This window comes from Pristiophorus japonicus, chromosome 13 (assembly GCF_044704955.1).
Source record: "Pristiophorus japonicus isolate sPriJap1 chromosome 13, sPriJap1.hap1, whole genome shotgun sequence".
In the NCBI taxonomy this organism is placed as follows: domain Eukaryota; kingdom Metazoa; phylum Chordata; class Chondrichthyes; family Pristiophoridae; genus Pristiophorus; species Pristiophorus japonicus.
In genome coordinates this window covers 38,302,526-38,329,680 of record NC_091989.1, presented here as the reverse complement: position 1 = coordinate 38,329,680, position 27,155 = coordinate 38,302,526, and the positions used below count along the sequence as shown (strand labels likewise).

Genomic DNA, 27,155 nt, shown 5'->3' with positions numbered 1-27,155 from the left:
ACTTTTTAATTCTAGGGAATTGTAAGCTTCAGTCATGCTATTTAAAATGAAACAATTTAAATTATAAAACTATATTGTGCTGTTCTGCTGAAGTACAAGATATAACCAGATATTACATTCATTATCTTAAAAAAATGTTTTACTGGTAAACCTGCAATATTCTGTAAACGTCAATACTTATTGGTCCAGTTATTTTGTAATTAACCTAAAGACATAGAAACATTTATTTTCTTTGTGTCAAATCAGTAAAATAAGGTCTGATATAACTGCTTGTTAGATCATGAGAGACCATCGACGCTTGTTGTGTGCTAGAAAAAAATATAGCAATAGAGTATGATATCATTGCACCCGTGTTGTACAGAATCATTTTGAATGTGTATTCTACGGCAGTAATGTGTCAGGATTGAGATGATCATCATCATGATAAAACATTTAAGCTTCCCTCTTGCGGATGCCATCTAGGAATAGAGTAGCTAATTCAGCCCCTCGAGCCTGCCCCACCATTCTATTAGATTATTACCGATTTGTACCTCAACTCCATTTACCCGCCTTTGATCCATAACCCTCGATACCATTACCGAATTAACAAAAAATCTGTCAATCTCGGTCTATAAAATTGCAATTGACCCAGCATCCATATCCTTCTGTGGAGATAAATCCAAATTTCCACTGTCCTTTGTGTGGAAAAAGTGCTTCCTGATTTCATTCCTGAGTGGTCTGACTCTCATTTTAAGATCGTGCCCCCAAGTTTTGAATTCCCCCACCAGAACAAACGGCTTCTCTACCTACGGTATCAAATCACTACAAACACCTCACTTCAATCACGCCTTAATTGTCTAAAATCAAGGGAATATAAGTCACATTTATGCAACCTGTCCTCATAATTTAACCCTAAGTCCTGGTATAATTCTGGTCAATCTTCACTGTACCCTCATCTCTTTCAAGGCCACGACAGCTACCGAGGTGCAATGCCCGAAACCGAATACAGTACTGCATATGGAGTCTGTCCAAGATTCTGTACAACTGAAACATAACTACCTCCCCTTTGTATTCCAACCCCATTGAAATAAAAGCCAACATACCATTAGCCTTTTTGATTGCTTTTTCATCTGTGCATTAGCTTTTAGTGATGTGTACACGGACACCCAAATCCCTTTGCTCCTCCACAGCTCCAAGTCACTCGCCATTTAGAAAATAGTCCTTTTGTTTTCCTTTCTTGGATCCAAAGTGGGTGACCTCCCACTTCCCTACATTGAAGTCCATTTGCCACAATTTTTCCCAATCACGGAATCGGTCTATTCTTTATATCTTTTTATATCTATATATTACAGATTGTTATCCTTTGTGCATTATGTGGATGTTAGGATTTTTTTTTAAGTGTGTTCAAAGAAGCAAGACAAACAGAAAACATTGGTAGTAAAATGTTTGTCCATAAATTTTTAACTAATCTATCTGTTTCAGTAAAGATGATGTAGAAAAGTGCAAACAAAAAGATCTTCTGGAGCAGATGATGTCTGAAATGATTGGAGAGTTTCCTGACCTTCACCGTACCATTGTTTCCGAGCGAGATGTTTATCTAGCCTACATGTTGAAGCAAGCAGCAAAGCCATTAGAACTACCTCTGGCTTTAGGACGTAAGCATATAAACTGGCCTGGATAAAATGTTGTTATCTGTACTTGGAGTGAGTCTTGTCGTTGGGATTTTGTTTAGTATACCAAGAAGATTCCAGGTTTGATTCCTAACCTGTGTTGGGTTAGCTGATTTCAGCCAAGGCAGTAGTGAGGATGCAACACTTTGCCTCATCTTTTGTAGACTGCTGTTCAGTAACTCCTGCTAGAAGTGCATGTGTGGAAGGACAGGACTTGGTGGTGATTTTTGCACCTAGCCTGCCAATACTCAGAATTAAAGCTCATATAGGAGTTATGTTGAAGCATGTTGGAGTAAATCTAATTATCAACAGTTTTTACGCTAATGTGGTGCAAAGTGACTGCAGTGAAATACCACAATTCCGACTGTTGGAACTGAGTTTTGGGTGCATGCATTACAATTATATTTTCATTGTGTAGTCTAAACAGTTACGAGATGTCTTTATATTCTTTGTTGTCAATATTTTTAATTGTCCTGCTGTATATGATCTTGTCAATCAGGTAATTGGGTGCAGTTTCACAAGCTACTCTGGAAGGTGCTGATATTCAGTTAACAACTTGTATTTATATAGCGCCTTTAACTTAGTAAAATGTCCCAAGGCGCTTCACAGGAGTGCTCTAAAACAAAATTTGACACCGAGGTACATAAGTAGAAATTAGGGCAGGTTGGTCAAGGAGGTAGGTTTTACGGAGCATCTTAAAGGAAGAAATGAGGCAGAGAGGCTTAGGGAGGGAATTCTAGAGCTTGAGGCCAAGGCAGCTGAAGGACAGCCGCCACTGGTTGAAAAGGATTAATTATTGGGGTACACTACAATTATCATCTAGGGATCTGATCCGTTATTTTTCTGTTCATTCCACAGCTGAGCCCAGCCAGCAAATGCCATCTATTGTGGTAGGAGTAGTTGGAATGGGCCACGTACCTGGAATTGAGAAGAACTGGAATAATCTATTAAATATTCAAGAATTAATGAGGTAAAATTTTCCATAATTTTTCATTTGAAACAATTTTGCCTTAAAGCTACTGTGGTGGTAAGTGGCACTGAATGTGGTACATTAGTGAAGAGATTCACATTTAATATGCAGTGATCAAATAGTAACAGTGTTTATGTATAGATTCCCTTGTTAATTCAAAATCTAATAGGTGACTAGATGAGATTACCTTTTCTCAAAACTGAAACTACTAATCTTATCCTTGGCTGTAAGGCCTGAAACTATAACATTTAGTTTGGAAGAGTTACCAATAGACAAAGCTTCTGGTATCTGGTCAGTTATCATTTTCATTCCGTTTGTAATGCACATTTTACTTGGAAACTATGTCTTAAACTTAAAGAATTTTAAAAATCCACATCTTCCATAATGTTCTGCTAATTACTAAATTGCCCATGGCATTGCCTACGGCGAGTCCAGTGGAAGCCCGAATGCAGCACGTCGTCTCAAGGCAAGGAAGATTGAAGCAGGAGTGAACCTCCTAGAAAACTGAAGTTGGATGGGGATTGGGGTTGCAAGTGTTGCTGGCAAGCTCCCAACATTTTGAGCTGTCGTGGGAGTTGGGCTAGCAGCCGGGACTCCTGTGAAGATTTTCCCTCTGAGCAAGAAGATGTGATGGGGTGCCTCCAAGTGGTATTGGCAGGCAGGCAACATTCCAGACATGGGTGGGAGTGGGATTGAGAGCTGGGGCGCCATTGTGGCGCTGGACTGTCCAGCGGGAGAAGAGACGAGGCCTGAAAACCCACCTTTTCAAAATACAATTTTTGAGGCAGAATTGGGAGGCCCAGCAAGAGCAGCGATCAAAAGGCATGATTAAAATGATGATGTTGGTTTTGTTTCTTCATCTGGAAAATATTTTTAAAAGATTAAAATTGGAAGTTCTGAGCAGCGCATATCTACAGCAACCATACATTATACCTGCTCATGGCACTAGCTTAAATCACTAACTCACCGACTCTTTGGCATTTTACATATTAGAATTACAATAACAGCCTATACTTTATCAATACCAGTATGTGGTTTTATCATTAACTGCTAGTAATGGGGACACCCTCCCTGAACTGATTTTTTTTTTTTAATTACTGAGTCTTGCAGATATAAATTTAATGAGCTCTGTGATGGTCACTTATTAAAATACACATTTGTTGAGGTTAATCTGGGGATTGATTAATTGGTATGAAGCAAAATTATTTTGTCATTGCATCTGAATAAATTATGCAAATGTAAATTTAATAAAGGTGCATTCATCTCTAAATGCCTTTGAGATTCATATGATAGGCAAATGTTCTAAGGTATTGTGGCAGGCAGTACTTTCAGTTCATTCGGTATATGTTTCCTATAGTTAGGCCAAAATTCAGGAAATTCATAACTTGGTGTGGCACTTGGATATAAAGACCAGGAACTTCATGGCCTTTAAAGAGTTCGCTAATGTTGCCTGGTACAGCAATTCAATTATCCTTACCATCCTGTGAGACAAAGGGACAAATTAGCATAGTTTCCTGTGCCTGATGGTATTCAGAAGCCCCTTCTGAGGTATGCCAGTGTTGGCACAGTGCGAGGATAATGTTGGAATCATGTGTCCTTATGGCCTACCCAGGGTTACACACAAACCGTGCAATGTGCAGCTTATTGTACTGTATTTTTAATGCAGTAGAATTCTTCTCAACAAGGTTTGCTGCTTGCAGTTTTACTTTATATGGTGAAATACTATTTTTGGCTGCTTCCCTGATTAAGCAATATAGAAACATAGAAAATAGGTGCAGGAGCAGGCCATTTGGCCCTTTGAGCCTGCACAGCCATTCAATATGATCATGGTTGATCGTGCAACTTCTGTACCCCACTCTCGCCTTCTCTCCATACCCCCTGATCCCCTTAACCGTAAGGGCCACATCTAACTCCCTCTTGAATATATCCAACGAAATGGACTCCACAACTTTCTATGGTAGAGAATTCCACAGGTTCACCACTCTCTGGGTGAAACAGTTTCTCCTCATCTAGATCCTATATGGCTTATCACTTATCCTTAGACTGTGACCCCTGGTTCTCGACTTCACCAACATTGGGAACATTCTTCCTGCATCTAACTTGTCCAGACCCGTCATAATTTTATGTGTTTCTATGAGATCCCCTCTCATTCTTCTAAATTCCAGTGAGTATAAACCTAGCCGATCCAGTCTTTCTTCATATGTCAGTCCTGCCATCCCGGGAATTAGTCTGGTGAACCTTCGCTGCACTCCCTCAATAGCAAGCACGTCCTTCCTCAGATTAGGAGACCAAAACTGCACACAATACTCAAGGTGTGGTCTCACCAAGGCCCTGCAGTCAGTCCTCCCTGCTCCTACTCAAATCCTCTCGCTATGAAGGTCAGCATGCTATTTGCTTTCTTTACAGCCTGCTGTACCTGCATGCTAACCTTCAATGACTGATGTACCATGACACCCAGGTCTCATTGCACCCTCCCCTTTTACTAATCTGTCACCGTTCAGATAATCTGCCTTCATATTTTTGCCACCAAAGTAGATAACCTCACACTTATCCAGACTATACTGCATCTGCCATGCATTTGCCCATTCACCTAACCTGTCCAAGTCACCCTACAGCCTCTTAGTATCGTCCTCACAGCTCACACTGCCACCCAGCTTAGTGTCACCTGCATACTTGGAGATATTACATTCAATTCCTTCATCTAAATCATTAATGTATATTGTAAATAGCTGGGGTCCCAACACTGAACCTTGCGGCACCCCACTAGTCACTGCCTGCCATTCTGAAAAGGACCCGTTTATTCCCACTCTTTGCTTCCTGTCTGCCAACCAGTTCTCTATCCACGTCAATATATTACCCCCAATACCACGTGCCTTAAATTTTGCACACTAATCTCTTGTGTGGGACCTTGTCAAAAGCCTTTTGAAAGTCCAAATACACCACATCCACTGATTCTCCCTTATCCACTCTACTAGTTACATCCTCAAAAAACTCTAGAAGATTTGTCAAGAATGATTTCCCTTTCATAAATCCATGCTGACTTTGAACGATCCTTTCACTGCTTTCCAAATGCACTGCTATTACATTTTTAACAATTGATTACAGCATTTTTCCCACCACCGATGTCAGGCTAACCGGTCTATAATTCCCTGTTTTCTCTCTCCTTTTTTAAAAAGTGGGGTTACATTAACTACCCTCCAATCCATAGGTACTGATCCAGAGTCCATGGAATTTTTGGAAAATGACCACCAATGCATCTACTATTTCTAGGGCCACTTCCTTAAGTACTCTGGGATGCAGACTATCCGGCCCTGGGGATTTATTGGCCTTCAGTCTCATCAGTTTCCCTAACACCATTTCCTGAGTAATAAGGATTTCCCTCAGTTCCTCCTTCTCAATAGACCCTCGGCCCTCTAGAATTTCGGGAGGTTATTCATGTCTTCCTTAGTGAAGACAGAACCAAAGTATTTGTTCAATTGGTCTGCCATTTCCTTGTTCCCCATTATGAATTCACCTGATTCTGACTGCAAGGAACCTACATTAGTCTTCACTAATCTTTTTCTCTTCACATATCTATAGTCAGTTTTTATGTTCCCTGCAAGCTTACTCCCATACTCCTATTTTCCCCCTCCTAATTAAACCCTTAATCCTCCTCTGCTGAATTCTAAATTTCTCCCAGGCCTCCGGTTTGCTGCTTTTTCTGGCCAATTTATATGCCTCTTCCTTGGATTTAACACTATCCCTAATTTCCCTTGTTAGCCACGGTTGAGCCACTTTTCCTGTTTTATTTTTACACCAGACAGGGATGTACAATAGTTGTAATTCATCCATGTGATCTTTAAATGTCTGCCATTGCCTATCTACTATCAACCCTTTAAATATCGTTCGCCATACAATATGTTGTATTTTTCTTTTTTTACAGTGTTCCTCCACCATCATTAGCTACGAAAGTATTCAAGTTTGCTGTTAAAACAACTGTTATGGGACTCATGGGCTATGGCTGCTACCGTGTGGGAAAAGGGACCGTTCAGTTGATGCTGTCAAGACCATTAATACAGAGTTACCTCCACAAATTTACAAATCAAATATTCTAACTGAAAGCAAAACAGTTTGAAGATGACCTTTTACTTGATTGAGAAGTGCTGAAGGCAAATATACAGCAACCTTTGCATTTTCCAATGTGTTTGTTTTACACTTTGAATTCAATAATGCAAATGATTCATGACCTGATGGATGAATTCTCATTACTTAAAAGCTACACCATCTTCAAGGGAGTGACGAGAAGTAATCAGTCAGAAAATTTACCAATGCCATTTTGTGTAAAAACACCTCCCTTTTAACTCTGAGAGGAGACCTGCTATGTGAATGGCTTGAGTCATCGAGTTACTGTATTTTTAAGCCTGTCAATTGGGAGAGACTGAAATTTACAAATGTTCATATTTTGAAATATTACAATAGTACTATCTATTTTCATTTAATGCAACATTAAGAGACCCATGATTCAACTGTTGCTTTAAAATCATGTTTAAATGCCACTGAAAAAATCTTGTGATTATCTCAGATGTTCATTATAACTAGTAAATTGCACAAAACTGTTTTAGTAACTTTTCAAATATTGATATAAAGGTTATGGCATATTGTCCATATAGTAACAGCAGTACGGTTTACAACTTCAGATGCAACTCATGGTTTTTAGAAATCTCAAACGTTTGTTACTTTTCTTTAGAATCTATTGCTTCACAAACGTTTATTTTGATAGGTGATGGAGTTCTATTAAAATGAATAAGTATTTAAAATTATTTATGATTCACTCTTTCAAAAACTACGTGCATTCACATTTTTTGCTTTCCCTTCTAAAATTTGCCAGTTCACGAGAAAGTATTTCAAACGAGGTTGTAAACTGGATTTTTTTTTTTCCTTGCTAAGAATCTTTCTTCCCCCATCTCCTGAAGTATTTGACACCTTGCTTGGAGATGCTTTACAGGTGCTAGGTTCCCTCCAGTACCTTGGTACATTTTCCATGATTCATGTGTGAGTTTCAGTGAGTGTTGGCAGGTTATTTTACTGTGAGGAGCATCATAGCCAAGTCCAATTATGGCCATATTAAATAGGCACATTTCCAGGAGTTTGGATTGTCCAGTGGATTGAGAAGCTGTTTCCTCGCCCCCTCCCCCTCAACCCACCCATAGTTTAGAAAGTACTCAGAGGTAAGATGGCACAAACTATGCTTTTGTAGTATTCCCCACACCTCCGGCCCTTGTCACACAAAGCAATGTTCTACAGGATTCCAAACAGCCAATAAATGCCAATTCTGAACAGTTATCAATTTGATTGAAAGCAACATCCTCCGTCAGACTCATAACTGAAGACATCATAAATTTTTCAGCTTTTATGAATTCTATCGTGGTAAGGTCATTTCTATTTATAGACTGTTGACGCATAAAAAGTAATTTGCCGTTGTCTCAGTCTTAAGTTTGCTGAATCTTGCAGGTTACTTTTATTCAGAATTTGTATCTCTGTTAAATGTCTATTTTCAAATCATTCAAAGAATAGATCAAGTGTTACCTAAACAATATAAAGTATGTGCACTTTGTGAATCTGTATTAACTTGATGGTGCTTGCTTGGCTACTTTTCTATATTTGTAGGACCAGTGTCACCTTCAGCAAAGAAACATTACCCTCAGGTTAAATTCTGTATTCTGTCTAAAGCAGATTGTGCAGGAAAAGTGTTGAGTAAAAACCAGTCATTTATAATTTCGTAATGGGTGTTGCACCTTTTCATCTGAACAGTAGAATTGTGTGTGTAATATATACGTATATAACCATGCAGTTATCTTTTTTTTAAAAGAAAAGGGCTCAATAATTACTTTTCAATTAGCTTTTGGATGTTTGGAAATGTAAAGTGCATCTTGATACCTTCTGTAGACGGGTGTGATTTGTAATACAAAGCAACTTATTTGGTGTGTATATCTGGTACAACTGATTTTCTTTTAAACTAAATTGTCGTGAAAATGATGCAGTGGAAGTCCATGCTTGCATCAGGAATTTGACTGCATTACATGCGTTGTCTCCTACGTTAAATACTGGTGTGCCACACTGTTTTGTTGATTTGAATAAGCTGCAAATATCTTTACTGAAGGAAGAAACTGGAACAAGTTAATCAGATTTGGAGCAGAATGCATGGCAGATCCAAATGTAAAACCATATGAATCACCAAAGTATGAGATGGTATTCATAGAGTTCTAAATATATGTTTTTGAAGATTTTTTGTGTCTTGAGGGAACATAATTAGATAATTTTAGCATTTTAGAGCAAGTGAAGTACTCTTTCATATCTGCTCTGTTATATGGTACTATTTAAATTTTCTTAAATAGGATTACATTATATGGAAAAATCTGCAGTAATTTAACACATCTAAATGGACAATCCCACAGAAAAGGCCTTGTTCCAACTCTAGTTTCTTTAGACTAAACTGTATTTTAAAATGGCTGGATGCACATACATAACCATGTTGTGGTTTTCAATCACTTTTTCCTCCAGAAAAAGACGAAACGTATCTTATATATTAACATTAAATCCTTCACAACTGAAGTTATTTAAACTGAATAAAGTAGGTATTCAGTAGTGCCTATATACAAATAATCACACCCTTCTGCTTTACGTGCAACTGCAAGAAACCTTTCTGTGGTAGTTTCTTTTTACAGAAAGAGCTTGGGATTTCCTCATGTTCAAGCTTTTTACACAAAAGATGCACTTGCTGGAGGGGGGGGGGTTTCTTGTCTTTTTTTTAAAAAAAAATTATAGTATACTACAATTTCAGATTCACCCTGAAAACTTAAGAACTCTGCCTTATGTGAAAATCTATTCAAAAATAAAACTGCTACTGAGCATTCTTTTTGTATGCGTGCAACTCACATTATTCATGCAAAGTGCAAAAGTGAAAATTCAAAAGGCATATTATTAATTATGCTCCAATTTGTCTGTTGCCTGTCAAATAGTATTCTTGCAAAACCATGTTTTCCAGTAAAAATACATCTGCATTTATTGCAATGAAAGAATAAAATGGGCCTATTAAGACTATATGTGACAGTGTTGGGTTCTGACAACGATCAATGATTGTAGTCCATGTATGTGTCATACGTTAGAATTAATGAAATCCAAATTCTATTGGGAGAGGATTAAAAACAAATAAATCCCAAGGAAACAAGCAGTAATGTTGAACTGGTCACTGGCTTTTGCAATTTTAACAGTATTTTGGCCTGCACTTTCTCCAAAACATAAATGCTTAACACTACCTAGAAATAATGGAAAATGTGACAATGTGATGAGGTGCAGGTATTATTTAGGTCATAAATTCTAGCTCTGTCATTCCTGTTCCTAAGACTGTTTGCTGAAATGCTTCTTATTTTTGAGGTTACATTCCTTGAAAAGGTGGTTGTTTTCAACATTGTACCAAAAAACATTGATTTTTACTGAGTGTCTACTGTGTGATGCTGTTTGCTGGGCTTCATTTTTGCTTCTCAGGTACTGTACTTCAAATTTTGAAAAAAGAATCAAAGGTTACAACTTCTCTTTGGTTGGACCTTGAATTATAAAAAGCCATGTTTTCCAAACATCCTGCTATGGGGTATGTGTTTTCTGTGTCACATGTCTCTCCATTGTAATGTAAATATCGAAAACAAACCTATCTTCAGTTTCTGTAGGATTGTGCCTTTTAACAGCTACACATTCTGAGACATTGCAGATAATAAGTCTAGAAATAAAGTTTTACCGAGATTTTAACTGTTTTTCAGTTATTTTTTTTACATTTTCTGTTAAATAGCCTAGATCTGACCAGATGTTTCTTGTTTTAAAATCTTAATCACTAAGCAAAGGTTGATGATCTAGTACAATATCGCAGATTTGCTGTACATTTGTTCCAACACACATCTCTGTGCACCACCTTCCTACTTAGTGGAAAGAAAACACATTTGGGAATTTGGGTATCCTTATTTGTATGCAGGATAACCTACATACACACATGCTGAATTGGCCAGTGTGCTAGTATTTTCTTTTCAAATGTTATGAGCTCCTTTTGCATTTTCTTTCTTTGGAAAGAGGGTAGTTTTTTAAAATTACGTATATATCGCTTAACTCAATAGCATTCAAGATCGCCTATATCACGTAAGCAATTTCCAAAACTCTTGTTCAATTTTTCCCTCAATGGCAGTTACTACTAAAATAGCTGTTAAAGCAATATGTCTTGGTTAGATTTTTCTACCTAGATATTTTATTTGCAATATTTAAAAAAACACAAGGCTTTAATTCATTTGCTTTCACAGATTAAACCTATTCACTAAAGGGGTATTGTAAATGGAAATTTCCTAATAGTTAAATGTTGCAGTAATTAGGATACATCACATCCTGCACGACCCAGTGGGCTAATTATATTTGCAGTGTAATTTCCCATTTAGATAGTTCTGAATGTTCTGGTCAGTTGTTAAAGGTAGGTGATGAGTGAAACTTGGTGGTGGTGGTGGTGGTGAGAATTACATTGAAAGTCACATTGTACAGTAGTTCTGAAATGTCCCTTCTGGTAGCTGGTCACAGATCATCTTTGGAAGAGACCTGCAACTTAGCTAGCTAAACTGAATACATTGTGATCTCAAAGGGGTAATAGAGAGTTTAGACTAGCATTGTGATTCTCTTTATGCATCCCAATACCCTATTTGTCTTATTGATTGCAATCTCCTATAGTGTGCACATTTATACAGCTACGTTAATAATAATCACTCTTGGATAAATGGGTTATCTTTAATGTATGTAACGATTTACATTTAATGCAAATTATTTTTAAGAATACATGTAAAATAAAAAAGCTCATTATACTGCTGTACACTTTTCCCATCAGTTTGATGATCTCAGGACGGTAAATAATAACGATACTAAAGGCACTTTCATGTTAAAGCTGTGTAGTTTGGAGACAGTGATGCCAATTTATTGAAAACTTGGATGTATGAAGCTATGGCTGGATGCCACTGTGCTTGCATTTTCTGAGCGATCTGGATTTAAATCCATCCCATGTTGTTATGATTAAACTGTTCGAAGTTCCAGTGTATTTCAATCTAGAATGATTAGGTACTGGTGCAAAACTAGCCAGATGTACAAAGAGCTGATAAAACACAATTTTTCTTATGTTCAGTTTATTTGTATAATTATTCATGGGTCCCCTTGCAACTTTAGCCTTGTGCAGGGAGCTATCTCAATGAGGACTGGAAAATTGCCATGGAAAAGAGGAAAGAAGTGCCAGGCAAAAATGAAATCAAAAGAAACCTGCTGTGATGCCAGATTTGGCAGTACAAAACTGAGTCTGGATAAATGATGAAATAACCAGTCCTTGTTCCATGGTTAGTGAAATGGGTGGTAGCGGTTTGCTCAGGGGGTTCTACAGATAGAACATAAATATAAGAAATAGGAGTAGGCCATTTGGCCCTTCGAGCCTGCTCCTCATGTATGATCTGATCTTGGCCTCAACTCCACTTCGTTGCCCACTCCCCGTAACCCTTGATTCCCTTTATCGTTCAAAATGTGTCTGTCTCTGCCATAACCTTGTCAGAAGATGGCGGGAAACCCGCATACGTGCATAAAGGAGTTCTCCACCGAAGTTACACTGCTGATCATGAGAACCATCAAGGAAGTTTCTGGCATAAGACAAATGAAATAGATGTGAGGAGGGTTGACTTATTTTGCACTCCATGGTACCCTGCCCATAAGACACCAGTGCATTTTGCTGGGGTTAGGCAAGAACTAAAGTGACTTTCACAGCAACTGGTGATGCTGTGTTTATCGTGAAATTTGGCAGGTCAGATTACAGCATAGTGCATGATTAAGAAAGAAAAAGAAAGACTTGCATTTATATAGCACCTTTTACAACCTCTGGACATCCCAAAGCGCTTTACAACAAATGAAATATTTTTGAAGATTATTCACTTGAAGGAAACGTGGCAGCCAATTTGCACACAGCAAGTTACCGCATTGTAATGCCTTAAGAAATCAGAAAGACTTATCCAACCTTAACTATCATTTAATCCACAACACAGTTTCATCTTCCTCTTGTCTTGCCATCAATCGGTGTCCCTCCACTCATGTTGAGTGAAGAATCTGTTTTTAAAATACTTCTGTTAAATCAGCATCCAAAGCACTAGGGCTGATACATACCCTAAACTAAGTGGAAGAAATTACATTGAGGTTTAAAATTTCCTTTGGTATAACACTGGTTAATGTTTCTATTAAATTTCTCTGCAAGGGGGATGGAGTATAAAAGTCGAGAAGTCCTGCTACAACTGTACAAGGTGTTGGTGAGGCTACAACTGTACAGGGTATTGGTAAGGCCACACCTGGAATACTGGATACAGTTTTGGTCTCTGTATTTAAGGAAGGATATACTTGCATTGGAGGCTGTTCAGAGAAGGTTCACTAGGTTGATTCTGGAGATGAGGAGGTTGACTTATGACGATAGGTTGGGCCTATACATATTGGAGTTCAGAAGAATGAGAGGTGATCTTATTGAAACTTATAAGATAATGAGGGGGCTCAACAAAGTGGATGCAGAGAGGATATTTCCACTCTTGGGGGAATCTAGAACTAGGATACATAGTCTTAGAATAAGGGGCCACCAATTTAAAACTGAGATGAGATATTTCTTCTCTGAGGGTTGTAAATCTATGGAATTCTCTGCCCCAGAGAGCTGTGGAGGCTGGGTCATTAAATATATTTAAGGTAGAGATATAGACAGATTTTTTGAGCGATAAGGGAGTAAAGGGTTATGGGGAGCAGGCAGGGAAGTGGAGCTGAGTCCATGATCAGATCAACTATAATCTTACTGAATGATGGAGCAGACTCGAAGGGCCAAATGGCCTACTCCTGCTCCTATTTCTTATGTTCTTATCTACAGTGCATTTCAATAGTGCCATCTGCTGGTTAAAGTCTGCAGAACTCTTTTCAACCAGCATTGTTAGGTACATTTTTACTGTCAATTAAAGTAAGTTACACTTTAATAAACTGCCAAATGTACCTCACTGACTATGAATCCTTGAGTTTGAAAATATTTTAGTTTGTTAAAGGGCAGTTTTTTTTGTTTAGCAGTTTGTTCACATGCAAGCTCCTATAACGAGTGTTCTGAACCATATACTGCCCTACAAATGTCGTCCTCCATAACATGGAAACTCCAGTATGGCAATGATTATTTGGATTCACCTAACTAATAATGGCTTGAATTATTGTTTTCATGGCACTTTCAAACAAATATTGATACTGTTTTAGACCCATATCAGAAACTTTGAATATACACCCACCCTGGCTGACTTTATGTGGCTGTCTTTAGAGGGCCGATTTTCATCAAGGCCTCCGCCCACCCAAAGTGCGGCCGATAGCCACTGAGGTACTGGACGATACTTTGGGCGGGATATTCATGGCCGAGGTCCCTCGAAGGTTGGCGGGTGGCAAATGGACGACGTACGCTGCTAATCTGGGCGGCAGCAGGCGCGAAATCTCATTCTCAGCGGCAGAGGCACTTGTCGCCCAAGTGCCGCCAAGGATGGAGTCGGGCCCACGGAGAGTTGAAGCCCTGAAAAAAAAATGTTTTTAATTTTAAAGTATCCAAATACCTTCAGGGGACCCCATCCAGGTAAGTTGCTGTTGAAAAAAATATATTAAATTGTTCACTTACCTTTTTTTTCAGGTTCTTCAGACTTACCGTCTGACAGACCAGCCTCCACACAGCGGTCCATCCCCGAGTCGCCAACAGGAATCTGGGAGCTCAGCGGGCAGGAGCTCAGTTGCGCCACTCGGCCGTCCACTGACGTCAGCGGGTGGTTCCTGGGGGCTCTCCGCTCCAGGCCGCCCCGAAAGTGGCACTGGGCGGATCTTCAGGAGCAATGTGGGCGGTGAGTGATGAATTTCGGCCCCTAGGATTTGAAAGACACAATTCTGTCTACAAACCTCGCTCACCTCCAGATTCAACTATTGTGATGCTCTTCTGGCCGTCTCCCACTTCAGCTCATCCAAAACTCTACACAAGTATCTTATCCTGCATTAAATCCTGCTCGTTCATCACCGCTACCTTTGCAGACCTATACTGGCTCCTGATCCCCCAATGTCTCCAAATCAAATTTCTCATCCTTGGTGTTTAAATCCCTTCATAGCCTTGTACATTCCCACCCACTTCATCTAGGCCACATGCTCTGGAATTCCCTCTCAATTCCTTTACCACCTCCCTCGCCTGCTTTAAGACCGTCCCTAAAGCCCACCTCGTGGATTAAGCTTTTGGTCATCCCCTTCTCTGGCTCGGCATCTGTGTTTTTTTTGACTGAAGTATTCTTGAGCTGTTTTTCCATGTTAAAGGTGTTAGAAATGCAAGCTCTCTAACGACCACAAGGGGCAAGATAAAAGTATGTTTTGAGAGTTTCAACCCCCTTCCGAATGGTTGGGTCCCATCTATTGGCTGCTGTGAATAAGAGACAAAATATAAAAATACCACATTGTGCCAGCAAATTATACATCATATGCCCAACTTTTAAATATCGAATAGTTATTTTCAACTTTCTTTTAACGTGTACATTTGATTAAATAAGGAATGCTGGCGATCTGACTGGAACGAGCAGAGCAATGTGACGCAATTGAATTATCAATTCAGAAGATCGTTACAGGAACGCTCTTCATTTAAAAATAAATTGGCAAACTTAGTTGTCGAGAATGAAGAGCCATTGGAAATTCTCCCCAAACAAAAACAAATAAAATTAACAGAATTTGCAATTAAATAATGCCTGGCTCAGGGGCATGTGGAGGATGACAGCACAAAAACAGAAAAGCAACACAAGCGTTAAAATATTTTAAAAGTTTATTTATTATCTGCTTGTTTTTTTTTTAAAGCACCGATTTCAAAAAGTCTTTCCGCGGCACATAGCACTGTGAGAGATGAACTTTACTCCGGGCCAAGTTGTGACCTGCACTGGGAGTGGTTGGGTGCGTTAAACTTCCGCCTGGCAATGGTGTGTGCAACTTGGGTGCAAATCCGACCTGGGTACACAAACAGTAACCAAAAAATAAAATGGGGTTTTGCAAAACTAACCTCAACAAATCGGCACAATAACTGCGTGCAAATATATATTATAGAAAAGTAAAAGCAGGCGCCACATTGGAGCGCGACCTTGGAGTGGGGCATTAGTGCGTGCGCTGTGTGGGACTGTCCGTGGCCCGGGTTGGAGTTGCGCCGCTGTGTATGGTGGTGGCCGCGGCTCGCTGTGCCCTGCGCTCCGTCCCGTTACTGAGCGGCGGTACCCAGGCCATGGGCACGGCAGGCAGCGGTCGGGGATCCCCGCACCGCCTGCGCTTCGACAACCTGGCGCTGCGCTCGCTGCCCGTCGACCCTTCCGACCAGTGCGGGTCCCGCCAGGTGGCCGGCGCCTGCTTCTCCTGGGTCAGGCCGGCGCCGGTGGACGCTCCCCGGCTGGTGGCTTGCTCGCTGCCGGCCTTGGGCCTGCTGGAGCCCGAGCCCGGGCACCCCCACCGGCTCGGGCTGTCGGAGCAGGAGCTGGCTGACTATTTCAGCGGCAACCGGCCGCTGCCCGGCTCGCAGGCCGCCGCTCACTGCTACTGCGGGCACCAGTTCGGCAACTTCGCCGGGCAACTAGGGGACGGTGCCGCCATGTACCTGGGCGAGGTGCTGAACAGCAACGGCGAGAGGTGGGAGCTGCAGATCAAAGGCGCCGGACCCACCCCGTACTCCAGGTCAGTAGCACGCACTTGCCTTTTGCCAGCTAAGCCAGAGAACTTTTGGGCAGGGTGCTTCAGAATCAGCGAGTGTGCATTAAATCTGGCCTCTCTGGGGCCACTCTCCTGTCTTTTTGACTTTCCTGAATTTGGGATCTCCCATTGTGTCCACCAATGGAAGCCACCCCACATTGCTCCTTTCTCTTTGACCGAGTTTTTGGCCATTTCTTTCTTGTGTGGCTCCGTGTCACATTTATTTGTTTTGTCTTGTAACAGTCCTGTGAAGCGCCTTGGGATGTTTTACTATGTTAAAGGCACTATACTTCAAAGCAAGCGCTCTACTCGGAACTCCTACACGGCTGGCGAGCCCCAGGTGGGCAGAGGAAACGTTTCAAGGACACCCTCAAAGACTCCTTGATAAAATGCAACATTCCCACCAACACCTGGAGTCCCTGGCCAAAGACCGCCCTAAGAGGAGGAAGTGCATCCGGGAGGACACTGAGCACCTCGAGTCTGGTCGCTGAGAGCATGCAGAAAACAAGCACAGGCAGCGGAAGGAGCGTGCTGCAAACAAAGCTCCCCACCCACCCTTTCCTTCAACAACTGTCTGTCTGACAGAGACTGTAATTCCCGTATTGGACTGTTCAGTCACCTAAGAACTCACACTTTTAGAGTGGAAGCTAGTCTTCCTCGATTTTGAGGGACTGCCTATGATGATGATGATGATGATGATAAATACCAGTTGTTTTCCTGCTCGGTATCTACTTTTCCATCTATAAAGCACTCTTGACATTTTATTTTTACCTGATGCCTACACTTATAAATGCAAGATTTTTTAAATTTGTAAATATATATGTGACATAATTGACACAGGTGGCTATATAGCTATTCCTATCGAATAATTAATTATATTGGGAACAATGTTTATGTCGGTTTTGGATAAATCCAGATGTAAATGAACTGTTAGAGTACAGAGTTTAGGGGACATGATGTATTCTTGGAGCCAGCTTCCTACAAAATCTCTTTCTTGGCTGTTAAATCCAACTCCCCCCTGACTTCAATGACCTATATTGGCTTCTGGTCCCCACAATGCCTTCAATTTAAAATTCTCATTCTTGTGTTTAAATCCCTTCATGGTCTCCCTCTCGCTATCTTTATTTCTCCTACAACCCTTCCCCCAAACTCTCCATTGCTCCTACTCTGGACTTCGGTGCAACTTTATTCCCCTGCCCCAGTTGCTGCACCATAGACCGCTGTGCTTTTCACCACGCTATTAGCTGTTGTGTCTTCAGCTGCCTAGACCTCACACCCTAAAATTCCTTGCCTACGCCCTTCAGCTTCTCCGTCTCCCTCTCCTCGTCTGAGACCAACCATAAAACCCACGTCTTGGAACGAACTTTTGGGTGACCCTTTCTAATATCTCCTTTGGTCCTTTGTCCATTTATTTCCGATTTATGCCTTGGAATGTTTTGCTACATTATAAAAGTTGCTGTTGCAGCATGGTGTATCTGTTTAAGTAAAAACCTATTGCAGGTTTTAGTGTTGGCTTGTATGTAGTATTTTGTACAGTAATCTTGCATTTGAATCTTGTGCTGTTCATAATATTGTGGATTATGTTCAATTTTATTTTTGACAGGCAATCAGATGGTCGAAAAGTGCTTCGCTCCAGTATAAGAGAATTTCTCTGTAGTGAGGCCATGTTCCATCTTGGAATTGCAACAACACGAGGGGGAACATGTGTAACATCTGATTCTAAAGTCATTAGGGATGTGTTGTATGATGGACATCCAAAATATGAAAAATGCACGATTGTTCTTCGTATTGCTCCAACATTTTTACGGTATTTAGAATTTCTGTTTTAAGTTTTCAGAATTTATCAAATATTAAAGTTACTCTAAATTCATTAACTATAATAATAAATGTATCTTGTTTTATTTTTTAAAATCAGGTTTGGATCCTTTGAGATCTTTAAACCTATGGATGAGGATACAGGCCGAAAGGGACCCAGTTGTGGTAGAAATGATATTCGAATTCAAATGCTCGACTATGTTATTGGGACATTCTATCCGGACATTCAACATGCACACTCCCAAAACAAGGTGCAGCGAAATGCTGCTTTCTTCAGAGAGGTAAGAATTTATGAAATAAATAAACTGCATTAGAATATAATACTGTTTACATGTGGGCTTTAATTTTTGACCTTGTGTACCATAACTTTAATGTTCATTGCAAGCTCTCATTATCCAGAATACATAAGAACATAAGAAATAGGAGCATGAGTAGGCCATTCAGATCTTCGAACCTGCTCCACCATTCAGTAAGATCATGGCTGATCTACCTCAACTCCACCTTCCTGCACTATCCCCATATCCCCTCAGGCCCTTAATATTCAGAAATCTATTGATCTCTGTCTTGAATATACTCAATGACTGAGCATTCACAATCCTCTGGAGTAGAGCATTCTAAAGATTCACAACACTAAGTGAAGAAATTTATCCTCATCTCAGTCCTAAATGACCGACTCCTTATTCTGAGACTGTGGACCCCTGGTTCTAGTCTCTCCAGCCAGGGTAAATAACCTCCCAGCATCTACCCTGTTAAGCCCTGTAAGAATTTTATATGTTTCAGTGAGATCACCTTTCATTTTTCTAAATTCTAGGGAATACAGGGCTAATTTCCTCAATCTCCCCTCCTAGGACGATCCCCTCAACCCAGAAATCAGTCTGGTTATCAGATGTGGATTATTTTTTGACCATTATGTGTTCTGTTACTGCTGCTGCATACAGATGTATAGTATAGTACACATTACAAATCTGAATCCAACAGGCCAGAAAGGTTCCAGGCTTGATCCCTGATGCATGATGTGAAGGTCAAAGGTTTGGTGATGTACCAGAAAGAAGGGGAAAGTCATAGTACTTATTAAAGATATAACCAATTTGTTTTGAATGTTTATTCTGGAGGGAAAAGGTGGTCGAATGAGTTAGAATGCTGCCTGTCACTACAGCTGAGCATTAAAGCACTAACGCCAAGCAAGAGATGAGTGTAGGTTTTATTCATGCTGTCAGTTCCAATCTTAGCTATACCAAATGGAAAGGCAGAGGCTGTAGTGTCTCCTATTGGGAGAATCATGCCTGATGGTATCTAGCACATTGGTTGAACCCAGATTCACACTTCCTTCACCCTGGAGATCAAATGTCTTTCCTTGGCAGCCTCCCGTTTCTACCCTTCACAAACTTTAGCACATCTAGAACTCCATGACTCATGTCCACAGTTCATCATACATACCCATCGTCACCGCCTTGATGACCGTTAATTCTCCGCTGTAACCTTAAGTACTTCGATTTTGGCCTTTTCAAGCGATTGTAGCATTTTTTTTTAAATTAAGCAAAACTCGCAGTTGGGATGCCGCAATGATGCAGCGATGTGAGCTCAGTCTGTCTCGGTGTAACATTTTAAATGTGCTAATGAATGCCAATTACAATTTCAAACTTTTTGTTGTGATTAGCACCTCATGTAGGTCGTTATTTCCCCCCTCCATTTCACATACAACCTACAAGCGATTATTTCACTTAAAATTGATTGAACTAAGATATGAAACATACTCAGAGAAAATGAATGTTAGCTCAGCATTAACCCAATATGATGCAGTTCATTTTCTTTCCAGAGAAAAAAATCTGTGATATTTACAATCTGTATTTTATAATATGAAATCTTTAAGCTTATTATTTTGCAATGATGACTACCTGGGTAGATCATGGGAGCAGCCTAGGTCAGACTATCAGCAGCATTTGTCACCTGGGCTGGATCAGGCAGTCACTGTCTCAGTTGACCTGAGTTCACAGCACAAAAGTGCCTTCCCAAGTTTGCTATGGATGATGTAGCTGCTTTGTTCATTAAAGCTACATTCCTTAGTAGTTTTAAAAAGTAATCTATCACATTGGTACAGCAGTAAGATCTTATGGGCTGAGTTCAAGTGGGTGGCAAGGATCATATGATGGGCCTCTTCACTGTAACTATCATTCTGAGCCTGATGTGAAATTGTTTGATTCTTTTAATTGGTGTAAAGATATTTAGTTTCCCAGCACTATCTTGCATCCACCTTAGAGAAAAAAACTGACCAAAACTGAAAACAGAGCTGTGTTCATCACATGTAGAGAACCTGGGTACATTTCAAAATGTGCTCATTTTGCAGAAGTATGTGTTAAAATTGAATAATGGCGTTTATTATACACCTAAAAAGGCCCGCTATATGTAGCTGATCCTGTTTTACCAAATCTATAGGTAATCAAGAGGACGGCCAGGCTGGTTGCTGAATGGCAGTGTGTTGGATTTTGTCATGGTGTACTAAATACAGACAACATGAGCATTGTAGGACTCACCATCGACTATGGACCATTTGGCTTCATGGACAGGTATGCGGATTTTGAATGTAACTAGGAATAATTTATCATTTTGAGGGGTTAAAACTTTGTTTCAAATGCAGTTACCAAACACATCATAGTTTTCGGCAATGGGACGAGCTGAATGTTCCTGTGATGTACATGTTGCAACGGGAAGTTATTGAGTAATTTTGCTGCTGTTTTTATTTTATCTTTCGGCCTTCATATTAATTAAAAAAATATGAGTATTCACTGCAACAAAAAAAACAGATATAGATAGATATTTACTTAACTTTACATCTGTTAAGGTATAAACATTTTCCCTCATAACCTGGTGTATTTATGATAAGTTTTATATTTCACTGGACTTGCCTGTACTATCCTACCAATTCCCAGCACATATAGTGGAACGGAAAACATTGAAGAATGTAGGCAGCTGGCTCAGTTATATCTACCCTTTGCAGTCAACCTTGCACAAAAAGATTAAAAAAACAGTATGCCTGCCTATAACCTGTGTTTGGGCAGTACTTGCACTTCATGGTTGTGGATCCACAGCAAAAAAACTTCCCCAGTTTAGCACAAGTTCAGAAGAAACATTGGGCCCAAGTTTCGGCCTCAGTTGCTCCTGATTTTTTGGAGCAACTGGTGTAGAACGGAGTATCTTAGAAATTCAAATTCTCGGCATTTAGTTTGCTCCAGTTCTACTCAGTTAGAACAGTTTCACTTTGGAACAGAATTTTTTTTTCAAAAGGGGGCGTGTCCGGCTACTTACGCCTGTTTTCAAAGTTTCGGCAGTGAAAACTTACTCCAAACTAACTTAGAATGGAGTAAGTGAAGATTTTTGTACGTTCGAAAAAACCTTGTCTACACATTAAAAAATCAGGCATAGGTTACAAATCAGGCGTAGGGAATGGGGGGGGTTTAAAGGGAAGTTTACAAACATTAAACACTTCAGTTTTACAAATAAAGAGCCATCATCAATAATAAATGATGATAACATCAATAAATCAACCAATAAATCAATCAAAAAAAATTAATAAGAAATCATTTTTTTTTAAATCAATAAATAAAACATTTTCTACTTACCAACTGCAGCACCGGGAGCCCTCCAATAGAGTGCTGGGATGCCCCCCCCCCCCCCCCCCCCCCCAGTGTGTGTCTGTCAGTGTCTCTATCTCTCTGTCTGTCTGTCTGTGTCTCTCACTCTGTCTGTCAGTGTCTGTGTTTCTGACAGCGAGGAGGGGGGGGGCAGAGGGAAGGGAGAGTGGGGGGGAGGAGAAGGGAAAGGGTGGGGGGGGAGGAGAAGGGGGGGAAAGGATGGGGAGAGGAGAAAAGGGGAAGAAGGGGAAAGGGTGGGGAGAGGAGAAGGGGAAGGGGAAGGAGAAGGGGGGGTGGAAGAGGAAGGAGAAAGGGGGGGGGAGGAAGGGGAAGGAGAAGGGGGGCGGGGAAGGAGAAGCGGGGGGTGGAGGAGAAGAGGGAGGCTGAATGGGCCAGGCCCGGCCAGGCCAGACCCGGCCAGGCCCAAGACTTCGGGCAGGACCCGTTCCCAGCACCAGATTTACAAGTAGGTGGCGTCGGGTCGGGAGCGCGGGTCGGGGCGGGGGGGGGTGGTGGGGAGGTCGGGAGCACGGCTCGGGTCGGGGGGGGTGGTGGGGAGGAGGAGGAGGAGGGAGGTCGGGTTGGTTCAGGTAGGGGGGGAGGCAGGGAGTGCGGGTCGGGTCGGGGGTTGGGGGGGCAGAGGGAGGTCGGGTCGGTTCGTGTCGGGGACGGGGGGGAGGGAGGTCAGGTTGGGTCGGGTCCGGTCCGGATGGGGGGTCGGGTCGGGGGGGTGGTGGTGGGAGGTCGGTCGGTTCGGTTCGGGTCCGGGGGTGGGGGGAGGGAGGTCAGGTCGGGTGGGGGGGGGCGCGCGGGTCGGGTCGGGTCCGGTGGGGGGGATGCGGGAGTCCAGTCGGGGTCGGGTCCAGTCCGGGGGGTGGCGGGGGGAAGCAGGAGTCGGGTCGGGAGGAAGCAGGAGCTGGCCGTGGAAGACAGCCTTATGCACGCAGCCCCAGTGAGGCCATTCGGCCAGGGCTAGGGGCTGCGTGCTTCGGGCCCCTCCCACACAGTTTTGGGCGCCTGGAGCTACTGCACATGCGCGCCCACTGTAGCACGCATGTGTAGAGGCCCCGGCACTGTTTTCAGCGCAGGGACCTAGCTCCGCCCTCTACAACTCGTGCCGCACCGCGCCCAGCTCCAGAGGACCTGCAGGGAGCCGAAGAATAGGTAAGTTTTTTTTAGGCGCACTTTGTGGCGCGAAAAACAGGCGTCCAGGTCTTGGGCCCATTGTGCTGTGAAACTGCTGCCAGAGCAAGGACATGATGGAACTCTAAATTAATGGCCTGAGTATTGCGGCCTCTGTACGCACCCACCTGAAGAGACCTCGCAAATGCCAGTTCTCGGCACGCGATGCGCACGCGCTGAGAACCGGCTTTTGCGATCTGTCATTGACAGATCGCACGCATTTGCGGGAGGAGGACATTCGCGGTCGTAGATATTTGCCCATCTCTTGCACAGCGAATGTCCTTCAAACTCTTACGCCTGGTAAAAGCAGGCGTATAACCTACTTTTACCAGTGTAAGAGTTTTAAAACATAGAAAAATTAAATGTTACTTATTTTTATATTAAAAATCCTGTCTATGAAGGTAAGTTTATTTTTAACATTATTAAAACATTTTATTTTAAATTTCAAAGAAATACGTTTTTCTCAAACATTTAATTTAAATAAACAAATAACCTTTAGAAACTCGATGTAAGTGCTATAAAAACACATTTTATACAACACCCCCTCCCCCTCCCCCTCCCCCCTGTCCCCCAAACAATGCATTTAATTTTTTTTAAGTGAAGTTTTAAATTTATGTTTTATTTGATTTTTAGGGCTATTCTCATTGATTGTAATGGAGCTCGGAGCTCCCATTACTATGAATGTGAATATTACATTGTGATTGGTGGTCCAGGATATGCGTACGATTCTGGAATACGTGGTCCCCTACATTGGACTGCGAAACTAGGCCTCGGAGTGCAATCCTACGTTCCTCCGGGACCACCAGGTATTTTTGTCAAAAAAATTTCAGTTGGAGGCGTTCGTCCGCAGGAAGCCTTTGATTACAATTTCCCCCCCGAATATTTTATTTAATTCTTCACAATGGAAAAGCAGAATTTTACCCTACGTCTGACTGTACTGTACCTGACCTGGGAGCGCTTGGTGCTCGCACTCGGTACCAAAATGGAACACGTTGCATTGTCCAACATAAACACTCATCAACTAATGAACAAAACAAATTCACAATGTTGATTGTATTCTCCTGTGAACTAATCTGCATTATGTAGTAATACATTTTAAAAGCTTTTCAGTTTATTGTAGTGTTGCTGTAATACTTTTGTTTTAGATCAACAATTTTCTTTTTGGATTTGCAAGAAACTACATTTGTATTATCTGAAGCGGGTGTGCATTCATACATATATTTGATGTGGCTTTTATACATACAGCAGCACTACTTTTCAATGTACAAATGATCCAGGTAAGGTTATGGATAATTAAATTTAGTAATGCATTGTAACATAAAAGGCTTCAGCATGATTGATCTAAAGGCCTATTTTTTCCTCCAACCATTTAAGGTTTGATCCGGATTATATCTGTAATGGTTCTGATAATAGAGGCCGCTATGCATTCAACCGACAGCCTGAAATCTGTAAATGGAACCTGGGTAAACTGGCAGAGGCCTTGGATCCTGAGCTGCCCCTGGAGAAGGGGCAGTCTATCATTGAAGAGGAATATAATGCAGAATTCGAGCAACACTACCTGCAAAAGATGAGGAAGAAATTGGGACTTCTTCGATGTGAGAAGGCCGAGGATGAAGAGTTAGTTTCTGAGCTGTTAATTGTTTTCAAGATAACAGGTCAGTACAAAAGTTTTATGTTTCATGGTACCGTGGCTGGCTCTGCTGCACAGGAGGGCAGGAAAAAGAGTGGGAGAGCAATAGTGATAGGGGATTCAATTGTAAGGGGAATAGATAGGCGATTCTGCGGCCGCAACCGAGACTCCAGGATGGTATGTTGCCTCCCTGGTGCAAGGGTCATGGATGTCTCGGAGCGGGTGCAGGACATTCTGAAAAGGGAGGGTGAACAGCCAGTTGTCGTGGTGCACATTGGTACCAACGATATAGGTAAAAAACGGGATGAGGTCCTACGAGACGAATTTAAGGAGCTAGGAGCTAAATTTAAAAAGTAGGACCTCAAAAGTAGTAATCGCGGGATTGCTACCAGTGCGTGCTAGTTAGAGTAGGAATCGCAGGATAGCTCAGATGAATATGTGACTTGAGCAGTGGTGCAGCAGGGAGGGATTCAAATTCCTGGGGCATTGGAACCGGTTCTGGGGGAGGTGGGACCAGTACAAACCGGACGGTCTGCACCTACGCAGCACCGGAATCAATGTCCTAGGAGGAGTGTTTGCTAGTGCTGTTGGTGAGGAGTTAAACTAATATGGCAGGGGGATGGGAGCCAATGCAGGGAGACTGAGGGAAACAAATTGGAGACAGAGGCAAAAGATAGAAAGGAGATGAGTAAAAGTGGAGGGCAGAGAAACCCAAGGCAAAAAACAAAAAGGGCCACTGTACAGCAAAATTCTAAAGGGTCTAAGTGTGTTAAAAAGGCAAGCCTGAAGGCTCTGTGCCTCAATGCGAGGAGTATTCGGAATAAGATGGATGAATTAACTGTGCAGATAGCAGTTAACGGATACGATGTGGTTGGCATCATATACATAGAAACATAGAAATTTACAGCGCAGAAGGAGGCCATTTCGGCCCATCATGGAGACATGGCTCCAGGGTGACCAAGGCTGGGAACTCAACATCCAAGGGTACTCAACATTTAGGAAGGATAGACAGAAAGGAAAAGGAGGCGGGGTGGCGTTGCTGGTTAAAGAAGAAATTAAGGCAATTGTAAGAAAAGAAATTGGCTTGGATGATGTCGAATCGGTATGGGTGGAGCTACGGAATACCAAGGGACAGAAAACGCTAGTGGGAGTTGTATACAGACCTCCAAACAGTAGTTGTGATGTTGGGGAGGTCATCAAACAGGAAATTAGTGGTGCATGCAATAAAGATGCAGCAGTTATCATGGTTGACTTTAATATGCATATAGATTGGGCTAACCAAACTGGAAACAATACGGTGGAGGAGGATTTCCTGGAGTGCATAAGGGATGGTTTTTTAGACCAGTATGTCAAGGAACCAACTAGGGGGGAGGCCATCTTAGACTGGGTGTTGTGTAATGAGAGAGGATTAATTAGCAGTCTCGTTGTGCGAGGCCCCTTGCGGAAGAGTGACCATAATATGGTGGAATTCTACATTAGGATGGAGAATGAAACAGTTAATTCAGAGACCATGGTCCAGAACTTAAAGAAGGGTAACTTTGAAGGTATGAGGCGTGAATTGGCTAAGATAGATTGGTGAATGATGCTTAAGAGGTTGACAATGGATGGGCAATGGCAGACATTTAGAGACCGCATGGATGAATTACAACAATTGTACACCCCTGTCTGGCGTAAAAATAAAAAAGGAAAGATGGCTCAACCGTGGCTATCAACGGAAATCAGGGATAGTATTAAAGCCAAGGAAGTGGCATACAAATTGGCCAGAAATAGCAGCGAACCCGGGGACTGGGAGAAATTTAGAACTCAGCAGAGGAGGACAAAGGGTTTGATTAGGGCAGGGAAAATAGAGTACGAGAGGAAGCTTGCAGGGAACATTAAAATGGTCTGCAAAAGCTTCTATAGATATGTAAAGAGAAAAAGGTTAGTAAAGACAAACGTAGGTCCCCTGCAGTCAGAATCAGGGGAAGTCATAACTGGGAACAAAGAAATGGCAGACCAATTGAACAAGTACTTTGGTTCGGTATTCACTAAGGAGGACACAAACAACCTTCTGAATATAAAGGGGGTCAGAGGGTCGAGTAAGAAGGAGGAACTGAGGGAAATCCTTATTAGTCGGGAAATTGTGTTGGGAAAATTGATGGGACTGAAGGCCGATAAATCCCCAGGGCCTGATGGTCTGCATCCCAGAGTACTTAAGGAGGTGGCCTTGGAAATAGCGGATGCATTGACAGTCATTTTCCAACATTCCATTGACTCTGGATCAGTTCCTATGGAGTGGAGGGTAGCCAATGTAACCCCACTTTTTAAAAAAAGAGGGAGAGAAAACAGGGAATTATAGACCGGTCAGCCTGACATCGGTAGTGGGTAAAATGATGGAATCAATTATTAAGGACGTCATAGCAACGTATTTGAAAAGAGGTGACATGATGGGCCCAAGTCAGCATGGATTTGTGAAAGGGAAATCATGCTTGACAAATCTTCTGGAATTTTTTGAGGAT

At 41.7% G+C, this 27,155-nt stretch overlaps 2 protein-coding genes across 5 annotated transcripts in view; both read left to right on the top strand.

Moving 5' to 3' along the window:
* trabd (TraB domain containing) overlaps window positions 1-10,401 on the top strand; it is a 43,887-nt gene extending 33,486 nt beyond the window's left edge. For all 4 annotated transcript variants that reach the window (XM_070897381.1, XM_070897378.1, XM_070897379.1 and 1 more), the window contains 3 exons: window positions 1,462-1,634; window positions 2,508-2,619; window positions 6,542-10,401. In XM_070897381.1, coding sequence (XP_070753482.1) covers window positions 1,462-1,634; window positions 2,508-2,619; window positions 6,542-6,713 — 457 coding nt within the window. In that variant the 3' untranslated portion in view covers window positions 6,714-10,401. The remainder of the gene's footprint in view (window positions 1-1,461; window positions 1,635-2,507; window positions 2,620-6,541) is intronic.
* A 5,222-nt stretch (window positions 10,402-15,623) lies between these two features.
* The window catches only part of selenoo1 (selenoprotein O1), a 37,002-nt gene continuing 25,470 nt past the window's right edge, over window positions 15,624-27,155 (top strand). The window contains exons 1-5 of the mRNA XM_070897377.1: window positions 15,624-16,386; window positions 18,005-18,208; window positions 18,317-18,497; window positions 20,650-20,780; window positions 24,402-24,682. Coding sequence (XP_070753478.1) covers window positions 15,878-16,386; window positions 18,005-18,208; window positions 18,317-18,497; window positions 20,650-20,780; window positions 24,402-24,682 — 1,306 coding nt within the window. The 5' untranslated portion in view covers window positions 15,624-15,877. The remainder of the gene's footprint in view (window positions 16,387-18,004; window positions 18,209-18,316; window positions 18,498-20,649; window positions 20,781-24,401; window positions 24,683-27,155) is intronic.